General features: G+C 41.3%; 2 protein-coding genes across 2 annotated transcripts; both read right to left on the bottom strand.

The window, feature by feature from the left end:
* Positions 1-6,104: 6,104 nt before the first annotated feature.
* Positions 6,105-7,486, bottom strand: LOC308409913 (olfactory receptor 10Z1-like; the record flags this gene model as incomplete). Its single annotated transcript, XM_080902910.1, has 1 exon — positions 6,105-7,486. Exon 1 carries the CDS (start codon positions 7,047-7,049, stop codon positions 6,105-6,107), a length of 945 nt encoding a protein of 314 aa, XP_080759036.1. The 5' UTR covers positions 7,050-7,486.
* A 4,226-nt stretch (positions 7,487-11,712) lies between these two features.
* LOC308409914 (olfactory receptor 2K2-like) lies at positions 11,713-20,901 on the bottom strand (the record flags this gene model as incomplete). Its single annotated transcript, XM_080902911.1, has 2 exons — positions 11,713-12,376; positions 20,621-20,901. The coding sequence occupies 2 exons, from the start codon at positions 20,899-20,901 to the stop codon at positions 11,713-11,715; spliced, it is 945 nt and encodes a 314-aa protein (XP_080759037.1).
* Between the last annotated feature and the right edge of the window lie 29 nt (positions 20,902-20,930).

Raw genomic sequence — 20,930 nt, forward strand, 5'->3', positions numbered from 1 at the left:
GTACTGTCAGCATAGCTGGACTGGCCATTGGGCATACCGGGCACTTGCCCGGTGGGCCGCTCGCGATTTTTTTTTTTTTAGGAAGGGTATATATAATGAAAGGTGTTGGATTGGCCAATTGGTCATGATCGACTCTGGGCTGGACCAATTACAGCCGAGGAGGCCGAATGCACCCGCCCCCTTGTTTAGCAATCACGTGATTTTCGCGCATTGCATGCCGGGAATTAGTGGCAAAACAATCCAAGTACCGCATCAAATGCAAGCATTTGCAGCACCGCAAAACGTTCATTCTCCGGTTCCAATACCTTCTTGTTTTTTCTTTGCCGCACAAAAAAGGAATGTACAAAACAAAAGGAGAACAATGCCGGTCCGTACAAAGACAGACTCGACGAAAAGACAAAGAAAAGATACGAGGAAAAAATCAAAGGAGTGAAAGGGTCAGACCCTTACGAGCACGCAGAGGGACAAAATACGTTAGCGTGCTGCCCAACTTTCACCACGCGCAGATTTATAATTATACGGTTCTTGGAGTGAGTGCATACACTCATGAAGTTTAGTAACTTCATGTCACTGCAACAAGCCCAGGTACAGTTTACCGATGGATGGGTACAGGGCCTTGAAACGCACCGTGTAGAACGACAGACCATCGTACGAACAAAGGTAAGTTTACCAGTCTCACAAATCGTCGTCATTAATACACATTCGTTAACCGTTTATTAATATAACCTTTGAGCTCAACGGTAATTAATTAGTAGTGGCAATAATATTGTATGCTGTAATCGCACTGGACAGTTAGTGATACAAAACAACTTTTTTATCCTGTGAATAAAAGTATATGTTTTTGTCAATGTACCATAATAACAGAAGCGAAACGCAATATTGTGTCAGGACAATTCACTATTTATGCACAATAAATAAAGGAGCATAGAGCGACAATTTCTGTTCAGCGCCAGACTTGCTTGTAACCTATATCACCAATTATGTTAAGAAAAATGACGTATTAACTACTACAAAACTCTGACCTTTGTGGGAATGCTTGGAGCAGACTAACATGTGAGCTGGAGTGTTCTGGGATGTTATATTTGGTATATCCAGACCATCCGTCGGCTCTTACTTCGGAAACATGGCTTAAAAAATTTCTCTTCAACGATGTAATCCGATAAAAAAAACCAAAAACGATCGGCTTCCCGTGGCTGTCATGCGACCGGCTATTGCAGTTAATAATACAACAGCTTCTTGCCATTTTTTGTGTTTCTTTTTATCGCTGTGTAACTGAGTTCAATTGAAAGCCTGCGTGCGCTAGTACCTCTTGCCACAAGTTCCCAGAATCCTTTGCGGTTTTACCCCTGAATGACGTCACATTTTCAATCTTTATCCTGGTGGGCCGGTCTCTAGTCAAAATGCCCGGGCCGATTTTTTGTCCCAGTCCAGCCTTGACTGTCAGGCCTTTATTTTTTAACAGCAGCTCTGTGGAAAAAAGGTAGTTTTAAAGCAGCATGAATCTATAACCTACTAAGCAATCACTTCTTTCTTCCCCTGTCTTTGAATTAATTTGCAAACTGTGAAACTGATATTCTGTTAAATATAGACATCATGTCAGGTTTTTTTTTTTTTTTTTTTGAGTCAAGATGGCGCCGAGTATGGCAGCCTCGTCGCGAGCTCCCCCAAGCAACAGCTTTTTTCTGTGTTTAATTTTACTTTTCCTTCATTTTTTCGCGAGTAGCACATGTCTCCTTGTGTACGACCGACAAACCTTACTGGACATAAAAGACGGTCTTTCTTATAACTTTCCGTAGTTCAAGTTTTGCAACACGGACGCTCCGTTTGCAGACCCCCCATTCATCTCACCTGAGACGCCTTTGTTCTCTGGCCCTGGAGGCCGCAAACGCCGACGCAGAGGGAGAAGATCTGGCGTTCTGGTTCGACTGAGACGGCGCACTAACAGACCACCGTTACCCAGTTTATTACTGGCTAATGTGCAGTCTCTGGAGAACAAGCTGTGCGAGCTTCGGGCACGGATCTCATTCCAGCGAGATATGCGGGACTGCTGCGTGATCTGCCTCACAGAAACCTGGCTATCGGACAAGGTACCGGACTCCGCAATACAACTACCGGGGTTCTCCGTGCATCGCACGGACAGGTCACAGGATCTTACTGGGAAAAGCAGAGGCGGTGGTGTATGTTTCATGATCAACAACAGCTGGTGTGATTATGCGAACGTGCACCCGGTCAAATCCTGATGATTAAGTGCCGGCCATTCTGGCTACCGAGGGAATTTACAGCAGTGATTATTACGCCTGTTTACATTCCCCCACAAGCCGACACTGACCGAGCACTCAGGGAACTGTACAGCGCGATCAGCAGCGAGGAAACCGCACACCCAGAGGCAGCGTTTATCACAGCCGGAGACTTTAATAAGGGAAACCTGAAGAAAGTCTCACCCAAACTCCACCAACACATCCATTTTAACACTCATGGAGACCAGCTACTTGACCACTGCTACACCTCTTTCCGGGATGCGTACAAAGCCCTCCCCCACGCCCCATTCGGCCAATCAGATCACCGCTCCATCCTGCTCCTGCCCGCCTACAGGCAGAAGCTGAAACAGGAAGCTCCAACCCGGAGGGCGGTGCACTGTTGGATGGACCAATCAGTGTCTGCGCTGCGGGACTGTTTTGATCACGCGGACTGGGAAATGTTTCACGTGGCTGCTAGGGACATTGATGAGTACACAGACTCAGTCTGCGGATTTATCAGGAAATGCGTGGAAGATGTCGTCCCATCCAGAACAGTTAAATCCTTCCCAAATCAAAAACCCTGGATTAACGGAGATGTTCGCACGGCACGGAGCACCGCCTTTGCCTCCGCGAACACATCGGACTACAAACACGCACATTACCAACTCCGGAAGACGATCAAAGCAGCCAAACGTGAGTACAGGGACAGGGTGGAGCAACAGTTTGACAACTCTCGGAGTATGTGGCAGAGACTAAACACGATCACAGACTTTAGAGGGAAAACCAGCACACCGCAGACCACGGCCTCTCTGTGTGAGGATCTAAACGTATTCTACGCTAGATTCGACACAGCGAACACCATGAGACCGGACAGTGTGCGCACCACGGATGACATCAGTGCGCACACTGTGTCTGAGGAGGATGTGCGGAAGTGCTTCAGGAAGGTGAATGCACGCAAAGCTACAGGTCCGGACGGGATTCCCGGCCACGTCCTCAAGTCATGCGCGGCTCAGCTGGCTGGAGTGTTCACGCACATCTTCAACCTTTCCCTCTCTCTGTCTGTAGTCCCAGCCTGCTTCAAAATGGCCACCGTCGTCCCTGTACCCAAATCCTCCACCATCTCCTCACTGAACGACTGGCGACCTGTAGCCCTGACCCCCATCGTGAGCAAATGCTTCGAGAAGCTGGTCAGGGACTTCATCTGCTCTGCACTACCCGACTCACTGGACCCTCTACAGTTTGCATACCGCCACAACCGGTCCACTGATGATGCCATAGCCCTGACACTACACACTGCCCTGTCACACCTGGAGAAGAGAGACACGTATGTGAGAATGCTGTTTGTAGATTACAGCTCAGCATTCAATACCATCGTTCCCTCGAAGCTGGACAGGAAACTGCAGGATCTAGGACTGAGTAGCTCCCTCTGCAGCTGGATCCTTAGCTTCCTGTCTGACAGACGCCAAGTGGTCAGACTGGGCAGCATCACCTCATCCCCCGTCACACTGAACACTGGTGCTCCACAGGGGTGTGTACTGAGCCCTCTCCTGTACTCACTCTACACCTACGACTGCACAGCCACTAACAACTCCAACATCATTGTGAAGTTTGCGGACGACACTACAGTGGTGGGTCTTATCACCAATGGTGATGAGACGGCTTACAGGGAGGAGGTCAGCGCCCTGACCCACTGGTGTCAAGACAACCATCTCACCCTCAACGTCGCAAAGACAAAGGAGTTGATAGTGGACTTCCGGAGGTGCAGAGAAGTACACACCCCCATCACCATCATCATGAGCGAGACTACAGAGGCACCCGAAAAACTGGCTAAGCTTTGAGCCACAGTATACACGTCACTCATGAGACTCAGACATTTTATGCTTGAAAAAAGGATATAAATATGAGTCTGTTACTTGAGAAACATAAACCTATTTACTGTAAATGACAATAAATTGACCAATTTACATCTTAATGGAACGTGTTAGAGATATGGCATTATGACACCTTAAGTTCAAACGATAAGATGACCTGGATTAAACCTAAAACCAGAAGTGGAAATGCATTTTAGTTTACATCTGAAAAAATGTAAAAAACAAAAAACAATAATTTTTAAAAGGTAAAATATGTGTAAGCTGTCTAGATCTTTGATAGTCTAAAGGTCAAATTTAAGTAAACAATAATGCTTTTTACTGAGACTTGGTTGTCTTGGTGCATTTATAGTTAATGTTATGATGCCTTCATTTGCTGTCATGTACAAGATAATAATGTACATTTTTGAAATTTTAGTTTGGTCTATTTTTATTTGGTGAACAAGAAAGTCTTAATTTTGAAGTTCTTTTAAAATAAAATAAACCCAATATCCTGTTTCGTATTTTGGTGAGTTTAAATCCATATATGAGAGGATTCATAACTGGAGGGATGATGAGAAATTCAATAGTGATGAAGTTTTGGAGGCTTTGAGGTAAACGTGTAGAGCCAGATATCATGTACACTGGATCAAGAAAAAACAAGAAAGTCATCAAAGAGATCAGGTGGGGCACACAGGTCTGCATAAACATTAACCTGTCCTCTCTGGACCTCGCACATGTTTTAATAAGATATATGTAAGTCCAAATTATAAAAAGCCAATGACACAGATAAACAATAAGTGTTACATTTGCACTGATGTTTTTTCTAAAGGTGTCAACATCAGGACAAGCAAGTTTAATTATTAACCAGTTTAGATACAAGACTCTGTGAATGTTTATATCACACAACTTGAGTCTTGATGTTAGCAGGACATTGATGGAGAAAAGGCAGAAAGGTGTTAGCCTGGAGAAACACACCAGCTGAGAGAGCCTCCTTCCTAGTTAAGGCGAGGAAGGAATAGAAGAGAAGGGAGTTACTGTTAAAATACTATTATTGCATTGTTTTTTGTTGTTGTTGTTTTTTTTTTTAATTTTATGCTATGGGATTGAAAAACTTCAAAAAAACAACAACAGCACAATTTTATGCTTGATATGCTAAACAAAACTTTAATTTTTAAAGTAGTAAATACTACAGTATGTCAAGCAATGGGGATATATGATCAGATTTCAAAAAGTACAGAATTATGGTGTCATTAATTAATGTACAGAGAGAAATTTACATATAAATTTAGAAACAAAAAAAAAAGCCAAATAAAAGTAGGTAACAGTTCAATTACTATTACTATTTTTCCAAAATAATAATAAAAAAAACACTATATAAATAAATAAATACTACTGAAAAAATACAGCCTAATAACACTGATCCTTATATTTATACATGTAACGTGTTTATTGAAAAAAAAGAAAGATTAAGCATTGTTAACTGACCTTTGTGATAAACTGAGATGTAACACACAGGGATGCCTGCACTAACCAGCCCTTTACAACAGAATATTTCATACAATATTTTGTTTACTTTAAACCTAAAACACTTTGAAATAAACCTGTTTAATCAACTTGCACATATATCAGCTAATCTACCTTGAACATGAAGACACAGCAAGGCAAGGTAATGAAATGTCAATTTGTGATGATTTCTGAATGGTATATAGATGAATTTTACAACAGTACTTAAAAACTCATGCAGAATCCTTTTTAAAATGAAATTCTTAGTCAAAAAAATGAAAAAAAAATGTTGTTTTCATTTAACGTTCGTGCTGGATTGAGCAAATATGACATATATAACAAATATATGTAATATTATGACAAATATAACAAAGAATATTAGTAAAATTAGTCTAGTCCAAATATATGTTTGCCTTAGACAAGGCAAACATGACTAAATGTTTCTGAATCAAGTGCCTTCAGAAAGACTTGTATTTATATTGCTGCATCTGTTTTGAATATTTTTGAATTCAAATCATTTCCCTTTCAAATAAATTAAACTCGAGATTCTGTTTCGTATTTTGGTGAGATTAAATCCATACATGAGAGGATACATAACTGGACGGATGATGACAAATTCAAGAGTGATGAAGTTTTGGAGGCTTTGGGGTAAATCTCTGGAGACAAAGCGCAAGTACATCCAATCAAAAGCTATTAAAGTGAAATTTATGATCACAGAAGTCAGATGGGGCACACAGGTCTGCGTAAACTTTACTCTGTCCTCTCTGGACCTCACACATGTTTTAATAATATATATGTAAGTCCAAATTATGAAAAGCCAATGAAAATAACAAATGGCAATTATCACATATGCACTGATGTTATTTGGAAAAGTGTCAGCTTCAGGACAAGCAAGTTTAACAATTAACCAGTTTAGACATAAGGCTCTCTGAATGTTTATACCACATAACTTGAGTCTTGCTGTAAGCAGGACATTAATGGAAAAAAGACAGAAAGGTGTCAGCCAGGAGAAACACACCAGCTGTGAAAGCCTCCTCTTAGTCATGAAAGAGTGGTAGTGCAGAGGTCGACATATAGCCAGATACCTGTCAAAGGCCATGACAGTTAAAATAGACAAATCACAGCAAGCAAATGAATACATGATAAAACCTTGTAAAAGGCACCCTTCATAGGAGATTCTGTGAGAAGACGATAGTAAATCTGAAAGGAATTTTGGGTAGAAACCTGTGGTTCCATAAAGTGCATTAATGCAGAAGCTGCTCAGTAAAATGTACATAGGTTCATGGAGGCTTTCATCCAAGACAATGAGCAGCACAAGAGAAATATTGAAGAACAAAATCACACAGTAATACAGTAAAGTAACTGAGAAGAGGGGTACTGTGAAATTCATTATCTCATTAAATCCTGACAGAATGAAACTTCTTTCATTAGACTGATTATCCATGATCAGAGGGCACATCTACCTTTTTAAAATAACAACATAACAGAGCACTGAGCTGCTGCGTCTGTACCTGACTAATGTCTGCTGTCCCTCTTCACCTCCCATTAATTATAGAATAAAATAAAATACTATATACAGTACAATAAATAGAATAAAATATACAATAGGATAGAAATAGAATGCAAATGCTTTATACAACTGAGTAAAAATACAACTTTGTCAGAAAAAGAGTATTGCACTCAGTGTGTGTGGATGTGTGTGTTTGATCAGTTAAAGTCTTTGTTGTGGAGTCTGACAGCAGTGAGGAGGAAAGACCTGCGAAAGCTCTCCGTCCCACACCGTGTGTGCCGCAGCCTGCCACTGAAGGAGCTGCTCAGTGCTGTCACAGTCTCCTGCATGGGGTGGGAGATGTTGTCCAGCAGGGATGAGTGTATGTTTCTGTTCTGTGTCCTGTTTGTTTCTATATGTGTCTTTCTGGCTGCTGTTACAACCAAATTTCCCCTTGTGGGACAATTAAAGGATAATTCTATTCTATTCTAATGCTGTTTCTATCAAACTATTTTTCTCCTACAGTTACACAGAGGCCTGACAACAATATTATACATTCACATTATAATGCAGCCACCTAATGTTATCACATCATATCACAACTTCCAGACACTCTAAACCAAGGCACAATGCACATTTCAAATTCCTTTAAATTTAAATATGTTTATATTAGAGATGGCACGATACCACTTTTTTATGTCCGATACCGATACCGATATCATGAATTTGGATATCTGCCGATACCGATATGAATCCGATATAGTGTTTTTTAATCAACAAAACTGTTTTTTTTTTAATATCTTGCTGCATTTTGTATAAGTTCATACTCAAGTTTAAAACAACAACTACACTAAAGCTATTCTGTTATACCTGTATGCAAAAAAAAAAAATTTCATAGTTCAGCAATACTGATCAATCTAATAAACTTAAACCTACACCATCCTCCCTATTCTGGTATTTTAAAGAGTACTTAGCATAAATATTAAGCAACCTAACTAATAGGGTTCCAACTCCCAGCAACAACAAAAATAAATAAATAAAAAATAGGGAACCACCCCTCACGCTCCACCTCATGATGCTTAATCAACGTAATCAACCTTAATTTGATGCAGTGTGAAAAAAAAAGCACAGAAATCAATTATTTTTCAAGAAATATTAAATAGATTCAACATCTTTCTTCAACAAAATTGCAGACTGCACAGATGGTACCTTCCCAAAGGAAAAAGTACTATAGCTTACTAGGGTATATATATTAGACTTAATAGTCACTATATACAGTAATTGACTTCTATTCATTTTACATCAAATTAAAACTTTGGGTGTAAGATTCGGATAATTATTTATTAAAAGCTAGACATTTTAAATGAGAATAAGAAAGAAAAGTATGTCTTTGTGCCCCCTTTTCCCTGTTCATGACCTATCGGCCCCCCTGGCTAAACTTTGCTAGATCCACCCCTGCACAGTTACCAGCCGTCAGCTACGTAGAAAAAGATCCTCGAGTAGAAAGTAATAATAAATAAATTCTAACAACAGCTGATCAAGCTTAAACGTGCTGCTGTTGTTCAGCCGCTGGTTTCCTCTTTCTGGTGCAAAGTGGGCCAAAAACAAACCAGAGAGACGGACTCGCGACAGAAAAGCCGATCAGCTGATCATTAAGCAGTTTCATGATTGAAGCAGCAGCCAGAAGAGGCAGTCGCTCCATATATCGTTTGGTAAGCTTAACGCAGGAATGCTTTACAAACATTCAGAGATGGACTTACACACTTGCTTTACTTCTCTCGGGGATAACTTTGTCGGAGATGAAATGCCGGGTTGCTAGCGAAGCTCCACATGCTATCCAGACCACCGACAGGTCCCACATGCCACAGCCGCTCTATCACGTGATGCATACTGCTCCGACGTGCTAACGTTCTGAGGTGAGTTACGGCGTGTTGCAAGTTTTGTGAGGTGCTTTCGTGATATTTAATGGATCGGATTACATTTTTTATTTTTCTCCGATATCCGATCCAGTAATTTAGGTCAGTATCGGACCGATACCGATACGTAATATCGGATCGGTCCATCTCTAGTTTATATTGTCTCCTGTAAAACAGTCAGATGTCTATTCATATTAATGTACAGAATTCACCTGCTTGCTGCTACTACTGCACATTCACCCAGTGTATATACTATATGTATATATATATATATATATATATATATATATATATATATATATATATATATAATGTTCTTCCTCTACACCCCCCCCCCCCCCCCCCCAATTTTTGCACATGTCGAGGAGCGTGTCAGGCTACATTTCACTGTGTGTTATACTTGTATAACTATGCATGTGACAAATAAAGAACCTTGAACCTTGAACCTTGAACTCCACACTGTGTATCGAAGCCCTCAGTTCCCAGTCTTGTCATTCCGTCCATTCCTCATGTGTGTTTTCAGTTCAGTCCATCCAGTCAGCCAGCCAACCATTAATTTATTAATTCACTCACTCACTCCCTCACTCATTCATTCATTTATTCAATTGGTATAGTCAGTCCGTCTTCTCATGTTCTGTTCATCCTGGCTTCACAACAAACATCATCCACATCCTTCACCAGCCTGCGAGTCCTGAGTTTGAGTCCTCTCTTCCTTCCACACATCACATTGTGTCACATATATAGAGACTGTTTATACATAGGGCCCAGAATTCTGTGCTAACATGAACCTTGTACAATGTGTGGTGCCAACTCATAAACAAAAACACACTTGCTGTGTATATAGTACTGTCAGGCCTTTATTTTTTAACAGCAGCTCTGTGGAAAGAAGGTAGTTTTAAAGCAGCATGAATCTATAACCTACTAAGCAATCACTTCTTTCTTCCCCTGTCTTTGAATTAATTTGCAAACTGTGAAACTGATATTCTCTTAAATATAGACATCATCATGTCAGTTATATTTTCTGAATTAGCCTTGTGATATAAGTGTACAATGAGCGAGACTACAGAGGCACCCGAAAAACTGGCTAAACTTTGAGCCACAGTAAACACGTCACTCTTGAGACTCAAACATTTTATGCTTGAAAAAAGGATATAAATATGAGTCTGTTACTTGAGAAACAAAAACCTATTTACTGTAAATGACAATAAATTGAACAATTTACATCTCAATGGAACGTGTTAGAGATATGGCATTATGACACCTTAAGTTCAAACGATAAGATGACCTGGATTAAACCTAAAACCAGAAGTGGAAATGCATTTTAGTTTACATCTGAAAAAATGTAAAAAACAAGAAACAATAATAATAAATTTTTAAAAGGTAAAATATGTGTTAGTTGTCTTTAGATCTTTGATAGTCTAAAGGTCAAATTTAAGTAAACAATAATGTTTTTACTGAGACTTGGTTGCCTTAGTGCATTTATAGTTAATGTTATGAGGCCTTCATTTGCTGTCATGTACAAGAGAATAATGTACATTTTTGAAATTTTATTTTGCTCTATTTTTATTTGGTGAACAAGAAACTCTTAATTTTGAAGTTATTTTATCCAAATCCAAATTCTAAAAAGCCAATGACACAGATAAACAATAAGTGTTACATTTGCACTGATGTTTTTTCTAAAGGTGTCAACATCAGGACAAGCAAGTTTAATTATTAACCAGTTTAGATACAAGACTCTGTGAATGTTTATATCACACAACTTGAGTCTTGATGTTAGCAGGACATTGATGGAGAAAAGGCAGAAAGGTGTTAGCCTGGAGAAACACACCAGCTGAGAGAGCCTCCTTCCTAGTTAAGGCGAGGAAGGAGTAGAAGAGAAGGGAGTTACTGTTGAAATACTATTATTGCATTGTTTTTTGTTTTTGTTTTTTTTATGCTATGGGATTGAAAAACTTCAAAAAACAACAGCACAATTTTATGCTTGATATGCTAAACAAAACTTTAATTTTTAAAGTAGTAAATACTACAGTATGTCAAGCAATGGGGATATTTGATCAGATTTTAAAAATTCAGAATTATGGTGTCATTAATGTACAGAGAGAAATTTACATATAAATTTAAAAACAAAAAAAAAAGCCAAATAAAAGTAGGTAACAGTTCAATTACTATTACTATTTTTCCAAAATAATAATAATAAAAAACCCTATATAAATACATAAATACTACTGAAAAAATACAACCTAATAACACTGATCCTTATATTTATACATGTAACGTGTTTATTGAAAAAAAGAAACATTAAGCATTGTTAACTGACCTTTGTGATAAACTGAGATGTAACACACAGGGATGCCTGCACTAACCAGCCCTTTACAACAGAATATTTCATACAATATTTTGTTTACTTTAAACCTAAAACACTTTGAAATAAACCTGTTTAATCAACTTGCACATATATCAGCTAATATACCTTGAACATGAAGACACAGCAAGGCAAAGAAATGAAATATCAATTTGTGATGATTTCTGAATGGTATATAGATGAATTTTACAACAGTACTTAAAAACTCATGCAGAATCCTTTTTCCTTAGACAAGGCAAACATGACTAAATGTTTCTGAATCAAGTGCCTTCAGAAAGACTTGTATTTATATTGCTGCATCTGTTTTGAATATTTTTGAATTATTTTAAATAAGGAAATCTAACCTTAATGGAAATCATTTCCCTTTCAAATAAATTAAACTCAAGATTCTGTTTCGTATTTTGGTGAGTTTAAATCCATACATGAGAGGATTCATAACTGGAGGGATGATGAGAAATTCAAGAGCGATGAAGTTTTGGAGGCTTTGGGATAAATCTCTGGAGCCAAAGCGCAAGTACATCGTATCAAAAGCCAGTACAGTGCCATTTATGATCACAGAAGTCAGATGGGGCACACAGGTCTGCGTAAACTTTACTCTGTCCTCTCTGGACCTCACACATGTTTTAATAAGATATATGTAAGTCCAAATTATGAAAAGCCAATGAGACTGATAAATGACAATCATCACATATGCACTGATGTTATTTGAAAAAGTGTCAGCTTCAGGACAAGCAAGTTTAACAATTAACCAGTTTAGACATAAGACTCTCTGAATCTTTATACCACATAACTTGAGTCTTGCTGTAAGCAGGACGTGGATGGCAAAAATGCAGAAAGGTGTCAGCCAGGAGAAACACACCAGCTGTGAAAGCCTCCTCTTAGTCATGAAAGAGTGGTAGTGCAGAGGTCGACATATAGCCAGATACCTGTCAAAGGCCATGACAGTTAAAATAGACAAATCACAGCAGACAAATGAATACATGACAAAACCTTGTAAAAGGCACCCTTCATAGGAGATTCTGTGAGAAGATGACAGTAAATCTGAAAGGAATTTTGGGTAGAAACCTGTGGTCCCATAAAGTGTATTAATGCAAAGGCTACTCACGAAAATGTACATAGGTTCATGGAGGCTTTCATCGAAGACAATGAGCAGCACAAGAGAAATATTGAAGAACAAAATCCCACAGTAATACAGTAAAGTAACTGAGAAGAGGGGTACTGTGAAATTCATCGTTTCATTAAATCCTGACAGAATGAAACTTCTTTCATTAGACTGATTATCCATGATCAGAGGGCACATCTACCTTTTTAAAATAACAACATAACAGAGCACTGAGCTGCTGCGTCTGTACCTGACTAATGTCTGCTGTCCCTCTTCACCTCCCATTAATTATAGAATAAAATAAAATACTATATACAGTACAATAAATAGAATAAAATATACATTAGGATAGAAATAGAATGCAAATGCTTTATACAACTGAGTAAAAATACAACTTTGTCAGAAAAAGAGTATTGCACTCAGAGTGTGTGGATGTGTGTGTTTGATCAGTTAAAGTCTTTGTTGTGGAGTCTGACAGCAGTGAGGAGGAAAGACCTGCGAAATCTCTCCGTCCCACACCGTGTGTGCCGCAGCCTGCCACTGAAGGAGCTGCTCAGTGCTGTCACAGTCTCCTGCATGGGGTGGGAGAGGTTGTCCAGCAGGGATGAGTGTATGTTTCTGTTCTGTGTCCTGTTTGTTTCTATATGTGTCTTTCTGGCTGCTGTTACAAGCAAATTTCCCCTTGTGGGACAATTAAAGGATTATTCTATTCTATTCTAATGCTGTTTCTATCAAACTATTTTTCTCCTACAGTTACACAGAGGCGTGACAACAATATTATACATTCACATTATAATGCAGCCACCTAATGTTATCACATCATATCACAACTCCACACTGTGTATCTAAGCCCTCAGTTCCCAGTCTTGTCATTCCGTCCATTCCTCGTGTGTGTTTTCAGTTCAGTCCATCCAGTCAGCCAGCCAACCATTAATTTATTAATTCACTCACTCACTCCCTCACTCATTCATTCATTTATTCAATTGGTATAGTCAGTCCGTCTTCTCATGTTCTGTTCATCCTGGCTTCACAACAAACATCATCCACATCCTTCACCAGCCTGCGAGTCCTGTGTTTGAGTCCTCTCTTCCTTCCACACATTACATTGTGTCACATATATAGAGACTGTTTATACATAGGGCCCAGGATTCTGTGCTAACATGAACCTTGTACAATGTGTGGTGCCAACTCATAAACAAAAACACACTTGCTGTATATATAGTACTGTCAGGCCTTTATTTTTTAACAGCAGCTCTGTGGAAAGAAGGTAGTTTTAAAGCAGCATGAATCTATAACCTACTAAGCAATCACTTCTTTCTTCCCCTGTCTTTGAATTAATTTGCAAACTGTGAAACTGATATTCTCTTAAATATAGACATCATCATGTCAGTTATATTTTCTGAATTAGCCTTGTGATATAAGTGTACAATGAGCGAGACTACAGAGGCACCCGAAAAACTGGCTAAACTTTGAGCCACAGTAAACACGTCACTCTTGAGACTCAAACATTTTATGCTTGAAAAAAGGATATAAATATGAGTCTGTTACTTGAGAAACAAAAACCTATTTACTGTAAATGACAATAAATTGACCAATTTACATCTTAATGGAACGTGTTAGAGATATGGCATTATGAAACCTTAAGTTCAAACGATAAGATGACCTGGATTAAAGCTAAAACCAGAAGTGGAAATGCATTTTAGTTTACATCTGAAAAAATGTAAAAAACAAAAAACAATAATGATAAATTTTTAAAAGGTAAAATATGTGTTAGTTGTCTTTAGATCTTTGATAGTCTAAAGGTCAAATTTAAGTAAACAATAATGCTTTTTACTGAGACTTGGTTGTCTTGGTGCATTTATAGTTAATGTTATGAGACCTTCATTTGCTGTCATGTACAAGAGAATAATGTACATTTTTGAAATTTTATTTTGCTCCATTTTTATTTGGTGAACAAGAAACTCTTAATTTTGAAGTTCTTTTAAAATAAAATAAACCCAATATCCTGTTTCGTATTTTGGTGAGTTTAAATCCATATATGAGAGGATTCATAACTGGACGGATGATGAGAAATTCAATAGTGATGAAGTTTTGGAGGCTTTGAGGTAAACGTGTAGAGCCAGATATCATGTACACTGGATCAAGAAAAAACAGGAAAGTCATCAAAGAGATCAGGTGGGGCACACAGGTCTACGTAAACTTTAACCTGTCCTCTCTGGACCTCACACATGTTTTAATAAGATATATGTAAATCCAAATTATAAAAAGCCAATGACACAGATAAACAATAAGTGTTACATTTGCACTGATGTTTTTTCTAAAGGTGTCAACATCAGGACAAGCAAGTTTAATTATTAACCAGTTTAGATACAAGACTCTCTGAATGTGTCATGGTCCTGGGTCGGTGACCCAGCGCTTTTAGTTTATTATGATGATGATTATTGTTCGAGTTCTATGTGTTATATCCGGTCTGTATCTCTGTCTGTCTATGGTGTCACCCCGTCTTTATGCGAATCTGTCTGTTTAGTTCTGTGTCTTGTTTTGTTCCCTGTGTCTGAGTTTCCTGTCTTATTGTGAAGGTCTCTGTCTGATGTGAGTGTGTTCAGTTTACGTTTCCTCTGTCCCGTCAGCTCTGATTTCTCCCAGCTGTGTTGCCCTTCTGTCTCTCATCCCCTGATTACTGGTGTGTGTATTTAAGCCCTGTGTGTTCTCCTGCCTGTTGCTGGTTCGTCTGCGTTACGCCGTGTCAGTCTGCGTTACGCCGTGTCAGTCTGCGTTACTCTGTGGTCCACGGTGTCCTGTTCCTCGTCCGTGTCTCTCTGCCTCTCACCCCATTCTGGTACCCTCTCAGGTTTGTCATTTAGCTTTCCCAGTTTAGGTCTTTAGTTTTGTCTTCCCTCTTGCCTGTTTTGTCATCTCACCACTGTGTAAATATAACATCACCAGCATTATCATCTACTGCCTGCGATTTGGGTCCTTTCTCCCGTCAATACCACACGGCTCGCCTCGGCAGCCGTGACAGTGCGAACCGGCCAAACATGGACCCAGCGGCATTCGCACCTTCCAAGGAGCTTCGGGAGGAATTAACCGATTCAGTTTCAAGATGGACTAATCTGTGGCTAGAGCATGAGGGGGAGGAACTTCGTCATGCTCTGGAGGCCCGACTACAGCGGCTAGTTTCCAATCACTCCTGGTTGCTGGACTCACTTAACCCACTCGTACAGGACTTCATCCTCAACACACTTCATCTTCACCCCCCAACTGCGACAGCTGACCTGCCTGGCTTACCGGAAGATCCTCTCCCCAGTCCACCAGAGGACTCTCAGCCGGACAAAATGCCGCCCGTTCAGTCGGCTTCTCCCTCCTTCCGGGCAAAACGGCGGTCACGCCGCCGTCATCCTTCGCTCGCCAAGCAAGCCCTCGGGGTCAGTGAGAGTGACTGTTTCATTTACATGCAGCCCCCCAGTGGCCAGCTCACACCAGCCCAGGCTTTTTACAAAGCACTGGGAATCATCCTCATTCCACCCAGCCTATCCACCCCACAGCAGGAGCAGCCACTTCAGAGCTGGCTCATATCACCGCCCGCTTCCCCTGCCGCTCTTGCCCCTTCTCCCAGGTGGAAGCGACGTCCACGCAGCCGTCAGTTACCGGCAGATTCTGTGAGTCAGGAACACAGTGTTTTTCCTGTTCCATCTGAGCTTGCATTCATGACCACTCTGTCAGTTGATCCTGAGTCTAGTAATTCAATGCCAGTCAACTCAGGTTTATTCAAATGTGAAAAGATTAATTCAGAAACGGTTAATTCTTTGTCAGATACTCCAAGGTCCGTTAACACATGCTCTGAGGATTTAAAGGACTGCTTTCATTCTGCCTCTTCCGAGTCCTGTGTTATGCTAACCAGGACTTTTAATCCGGAATCTGAAAATAAAAAAGACTATCTACTAGAAGCTCGGTTAGCCGCCCGGCCAGAAGCTCAGTCGCCACCTCCACCACATTCAGCCTCACCACCCATAGCTCAGTTACAGTCACAGCCAGACTTACTGCAAACTATGTTGCAATCCCTAGCCCAGTCAGTAGCCCAGTTGGCAGAAGAATCATCAGCCTTATCATCCATTCAGTCTCCCACTCCACCACCATTGTCATCACAACCATTATGTCAGTCACCCTCAGTTCAGCCTCCTGTTCAGCAGCCACCAGCCCTGCATCCTGTGTCAGTTTCTCCACCTGTACAACAATACAAGTCAATTCAACCTGAAAAACACTGTTCTTCGCCCATCCATTCCAAGCAGAGAGACAAATCTAATAATGTCAACATTCCTCAAAGGCTGGCCAGTTCTGAGACTGAGATGCACTCCAGGGCCTCCATTGAGGCTGGGTTTCAGCCCCCAGCTGACTCTGGACCCCTGGAGGTTAAGAAGCCAGCTGAGGACTGCACCCGGCTGTTGCTGCCTGAGCAGAGTCAATGCTCTGTGCAGCTGCAGCCTGCTATGTGCCTGCCAGAGGCCCATGCGCCTGCTGGTCCTGTTCTGTGCCTGCCAGGGGCCCGTGTGCCTGCTGGTTCTGTTCTGTCCCTGCCAGGGGCCCATGCACCTGCTGGTCCTGTTCTGTGCCTGCCAGAGGCCCGTGCGCCTGCTGGTTCTGTTCTGTCCCTGCCAGGGGCCCGTGCACCTGCTGGTTCTGTTCTGTGCCTGCAAGAGGCCCGTGCGCCTGCTGGTCCTGTTCTGTGCCTGCCAGGGGCCCGTGCACCTGCTGGTTCTGTTCTGTCCCTGCCAGGGGCCCGTGCGCCTGCTGGTTCTGTTCTGTCCCTGCCAGGGGCCCGTGCACCTGCTGGTTCTCTTCTGTGCCTGCCAGAGGTCCCTGTGCCCACTGGTCCTGAGACTGTTCTCGCTGGAGGGCCCGAGGAGCCCATCCAACCTCCTGCCTCGTCAGCTGGAGGGCCCGAGGAGCCCGTCCAGCCTCCTGCCTCGTCAGCTGGGGGGCCCAAGGAGCATCGTCAGCGTCACCAGCTCCGGCTTCATCCTCCGCTTCAGCTGCTTCATCCTCGTCTGGCCCAGCCTCCGCTTCGCCTTCGTCTTGCCCAGCCTCCACTTCAGCTGCTTCATCCTCGTCTGGCCCAGCCTCCGTGTCTTCGCCTTCGGCGTCGCCTGGTCCAGCCTCGTCTGGGTCTGTGGTTTATTGGCCGCCTTCCAGGCCACTGGTCGGGCGTCATCTCCATCGTAGGCGGCCCCCAGACCCCCTTCGCCTGAATCGCCGCCGCTGCCTTCCGCTGCCTTCCGCTGCCTTCCGCTGCCTTCCGCTGCCTTCCGCACGGCCGGCCCCTGGACCCCTTTCGCCTGAGTCGCCGCCGCTGCCTTCCGCACGGCCGGCCCCCGGATCGCCGCCGCTGCCTTCCGCACGGCCGGCCCCCGGATCGCCACCGCTGCCTTCCGCACGGCCGGCCCCCGGATCGCCGCCGCTGCCTTCCGCACAGCCGGTCCCCTGAACTGTTTCCACGTCGCCGCCGTTGCCGTCCGCATGGCCGGCCCCCTGAACTGTTTCCACGTCGCCGCCATTGCCGTCCGCACGGCCGGCCCCCTGAACTGTTCTTTTTTGGACTCCTCTTTTGTTTTGGGGCTTTCTTGTGCTTCGGTGTTTTGTTTCGAGCCCTCCTTCCTGGACCCCCGCTGCCCGCCCTGTTCGGGTTGTTTTCTGTTTTGGGCGGTTTTTGTGTTTTTCTTTCGTTTTCTTGTGTTGGGCTGTCTGGTGCCAGCCCTTGAGGGGGGGTACTGTCATGGTCCTGGGTCGGTGACCCAGCGCTTTTAGTTTATTATTATGATGATTATTATTGTTCGAGTTCTATGTGTTATATTCGGTCTGTCTGTCTATGGTGTCACCCCGTCTGTTTGCGAATCTGTCTGTTTAGTTCTGTGTCTTGTTTGGTTCCCTGTGTCTGAGTTTCCTGTCTTATTGTGAAGGTCTCTGTCTGATGTGAGTGTGTTCAGTTTACGTTTCCTCTGTCCCGTCAGCTCTGATTTCTCCCAGCTGTGTTGCCCTTCTGTCTCTCATCCCCTGATTACTGGTGTGTGTATTTAAGCCCTGTGTGTTCTCCTGCCTGTTGCCGGTTCGTCTGCGTTACGCCGTGTCAGTCTGCGTTACTCTGTGGTCCACGGTGTCCTGTCCCTCGTCAGTGTCTCTCTGCCTCTCACCCCATTCTGGTACCCTCTCAGGTTTCTCATTTAGCTTTCCCAGTTTAGGTCTTTAGTTTTGTCTTCCCTCTTGCCTGTTTTGTCATCTCACCACTGTGTAAATATAACATCACCAGCATTATCATCTACTGCCTGCGATTTGGGTCCTTTCTCCCGTCAATACCACATGGCTCGCCTCGACAGCCGTGACAGAATGTTTATATCACACAACTTGATGTTAGCAGGACATTGATGGAGAAAAAGCAGAAAGGTGTTAGCCTGGAGAAACACACCAGCTGAGAGAGCCTCCTTCCTAGTTAAGGCGAGGAAGGAGTAGAAGAGAAGGGAGTTACTGTTAAAATACTATTATTGCATTGTTTTTTGTTGGGTTTTTTTTTTATGCTATGGGATTGAAAAACTTCAAAAAACAACAACAGCACAATTTTATGCTTGATATGCTAAACAAAACTTTAATTCTTAAAGTAGTAAATACTACAGTATGTCAAGCAATGGGGATATATGATCAGATTTCAAAAAGTACAGAATTATGGTGTCATTAATTAATGTACAGAGAGAAATTTACATATAAATTTAAAACCAAAAAAAAGCCAAATAAAAGTAGGTAACAGTTCAATTACTATTACTATTTTTCCAAAATAATAATAATAAAAAACCCTATATAAATACATAAATACTACTGAAAAAATACAAACTAATAACACTGATCCTTATATTTATACATGTAACGTGTTTATTGAAAAAAAGAAAGATTAAGCATTGTTAACTGATCCTTGTGATAAACTGAGATGTAACACACAGGGATTCCTGCACTAACCAGCCCTTTACAACAGAATATTTCATACAATATTTTGTTTACTTTAAACCTAAAACACTTTGAAATAAACCTGTTTAATCAACTTGCACATATATCAGCTAATATACCTTGAACATCAAGACACAGCAAGGCAAAGAAATGAAATGTCAATTTGTGATGATTTCTGAATGGTATATAGATGAATTTTAAAACAGTACTTAAAAACTCATGCAGAATCCTTTTTAAAATGAAATTCTTAGTCAAAAACATGAAAAAAATGTTGTTTTCATTTAATGTTCGTGCTGGATTGAGCAAATATGACACATTTGACAAATATATGTCATATTATGACAAATATAACAAAGAATATTAGTAAAATTAGTCTAGTCCAAATATATGTTTGCCTTAGACAAGGCAAACATGACTAAATGTTTCTGAATCAAGTGCCTTCAGAAAGACTTGTATTTATATTGCTGCATCTGTTTTGAATATTTTTGAATTGTTTTAAATAAGGAAATCTAACCTTAATGGAAATCATTTCCCTTTCAAATAAATTAAACTCAAGATTCTGTTTCGTATTTTGGTGAGTTTAAATCCATACATGAGAGGATTCATAACTGGAGGGATGATGAGAAATTCAAGAGTGATGAAGTTTTGGAGGCTTTGGGGTAAATCTATGGAGCCAAAGCGCAAGTACATCGCATCAACAGCCATTACAATGGCATTTATGATCACAGAAGTCAGATGGGCCACACAGGTCTGCATAAACATTACTCTGTCCTCTCTGGACCTCACACATGTTTTAATAAGATATATGTAAGTCCAAATTATGAAAACATAATGAAAATAACAAACGACAAGTATCACATATGCACTGATGTTATTTGGAAAAGTGTCAGCTTCAGGACAAGCAAGTTTAAAAATTAACCAGTTTAGACATAAGGCTCTCTGAATGTTTATACCACATAACTTGAGTCTTGCTGTAAGCAGGACATTAATGGAAAAAAGACAGAAAGGTGTCAGCCAGGAGAAACACACCAGCTGTGAAAGCCTCCTCTTAGTCATGAAAGAGTAATAGTGCAGAGGTCGACATATTGCCAGATACCTGTCAAAGGCCATGACAGTTAAAATAGACAAATCACAGCAAGCAAATGAATACATGACAAAACCTTGTAAAAGGCACCCTTCATAGGAGATTCTGTGAGAAGACGACAGTAAATCTGAAAGGAATTTTGGGTAGAAACCTGTGGTCCCATAAAGTGCATTAATGCAGAAGCTGCTCAGTAAAATGTACATAGGTTCATGGAGGCTTTCATCCAAGACAATGAGCAGCACAAGAGAAATATTGAAGAACAAAATCACACAGTAATACAGTAAAGTAACTGAGAAGAGGGGTACTGTGAAATTCATCGTCTCATTAAATCCTGACAGAATAAAACTTCTTTCATTAGACTGATTATCCATGATCAGAGGGCACATCTACCTTTTTAAAA

Source organism: Rhamphochromis sp. 'chilingali' (genome assembly GCF_963969265.1).
Source record: "Rhamphochromis sp. 'chilingali' genome assembly, chromosome: 14".
In the NCBI taxonomy this organism is placed as follows: domain Eukaryota; kingdom Metazoa; phylum Chordata; class Actinopteri; order Cichliformes; family Cichlidae; genus Rhamphochromis; species Rhamphochromis sp. 'chilingali'.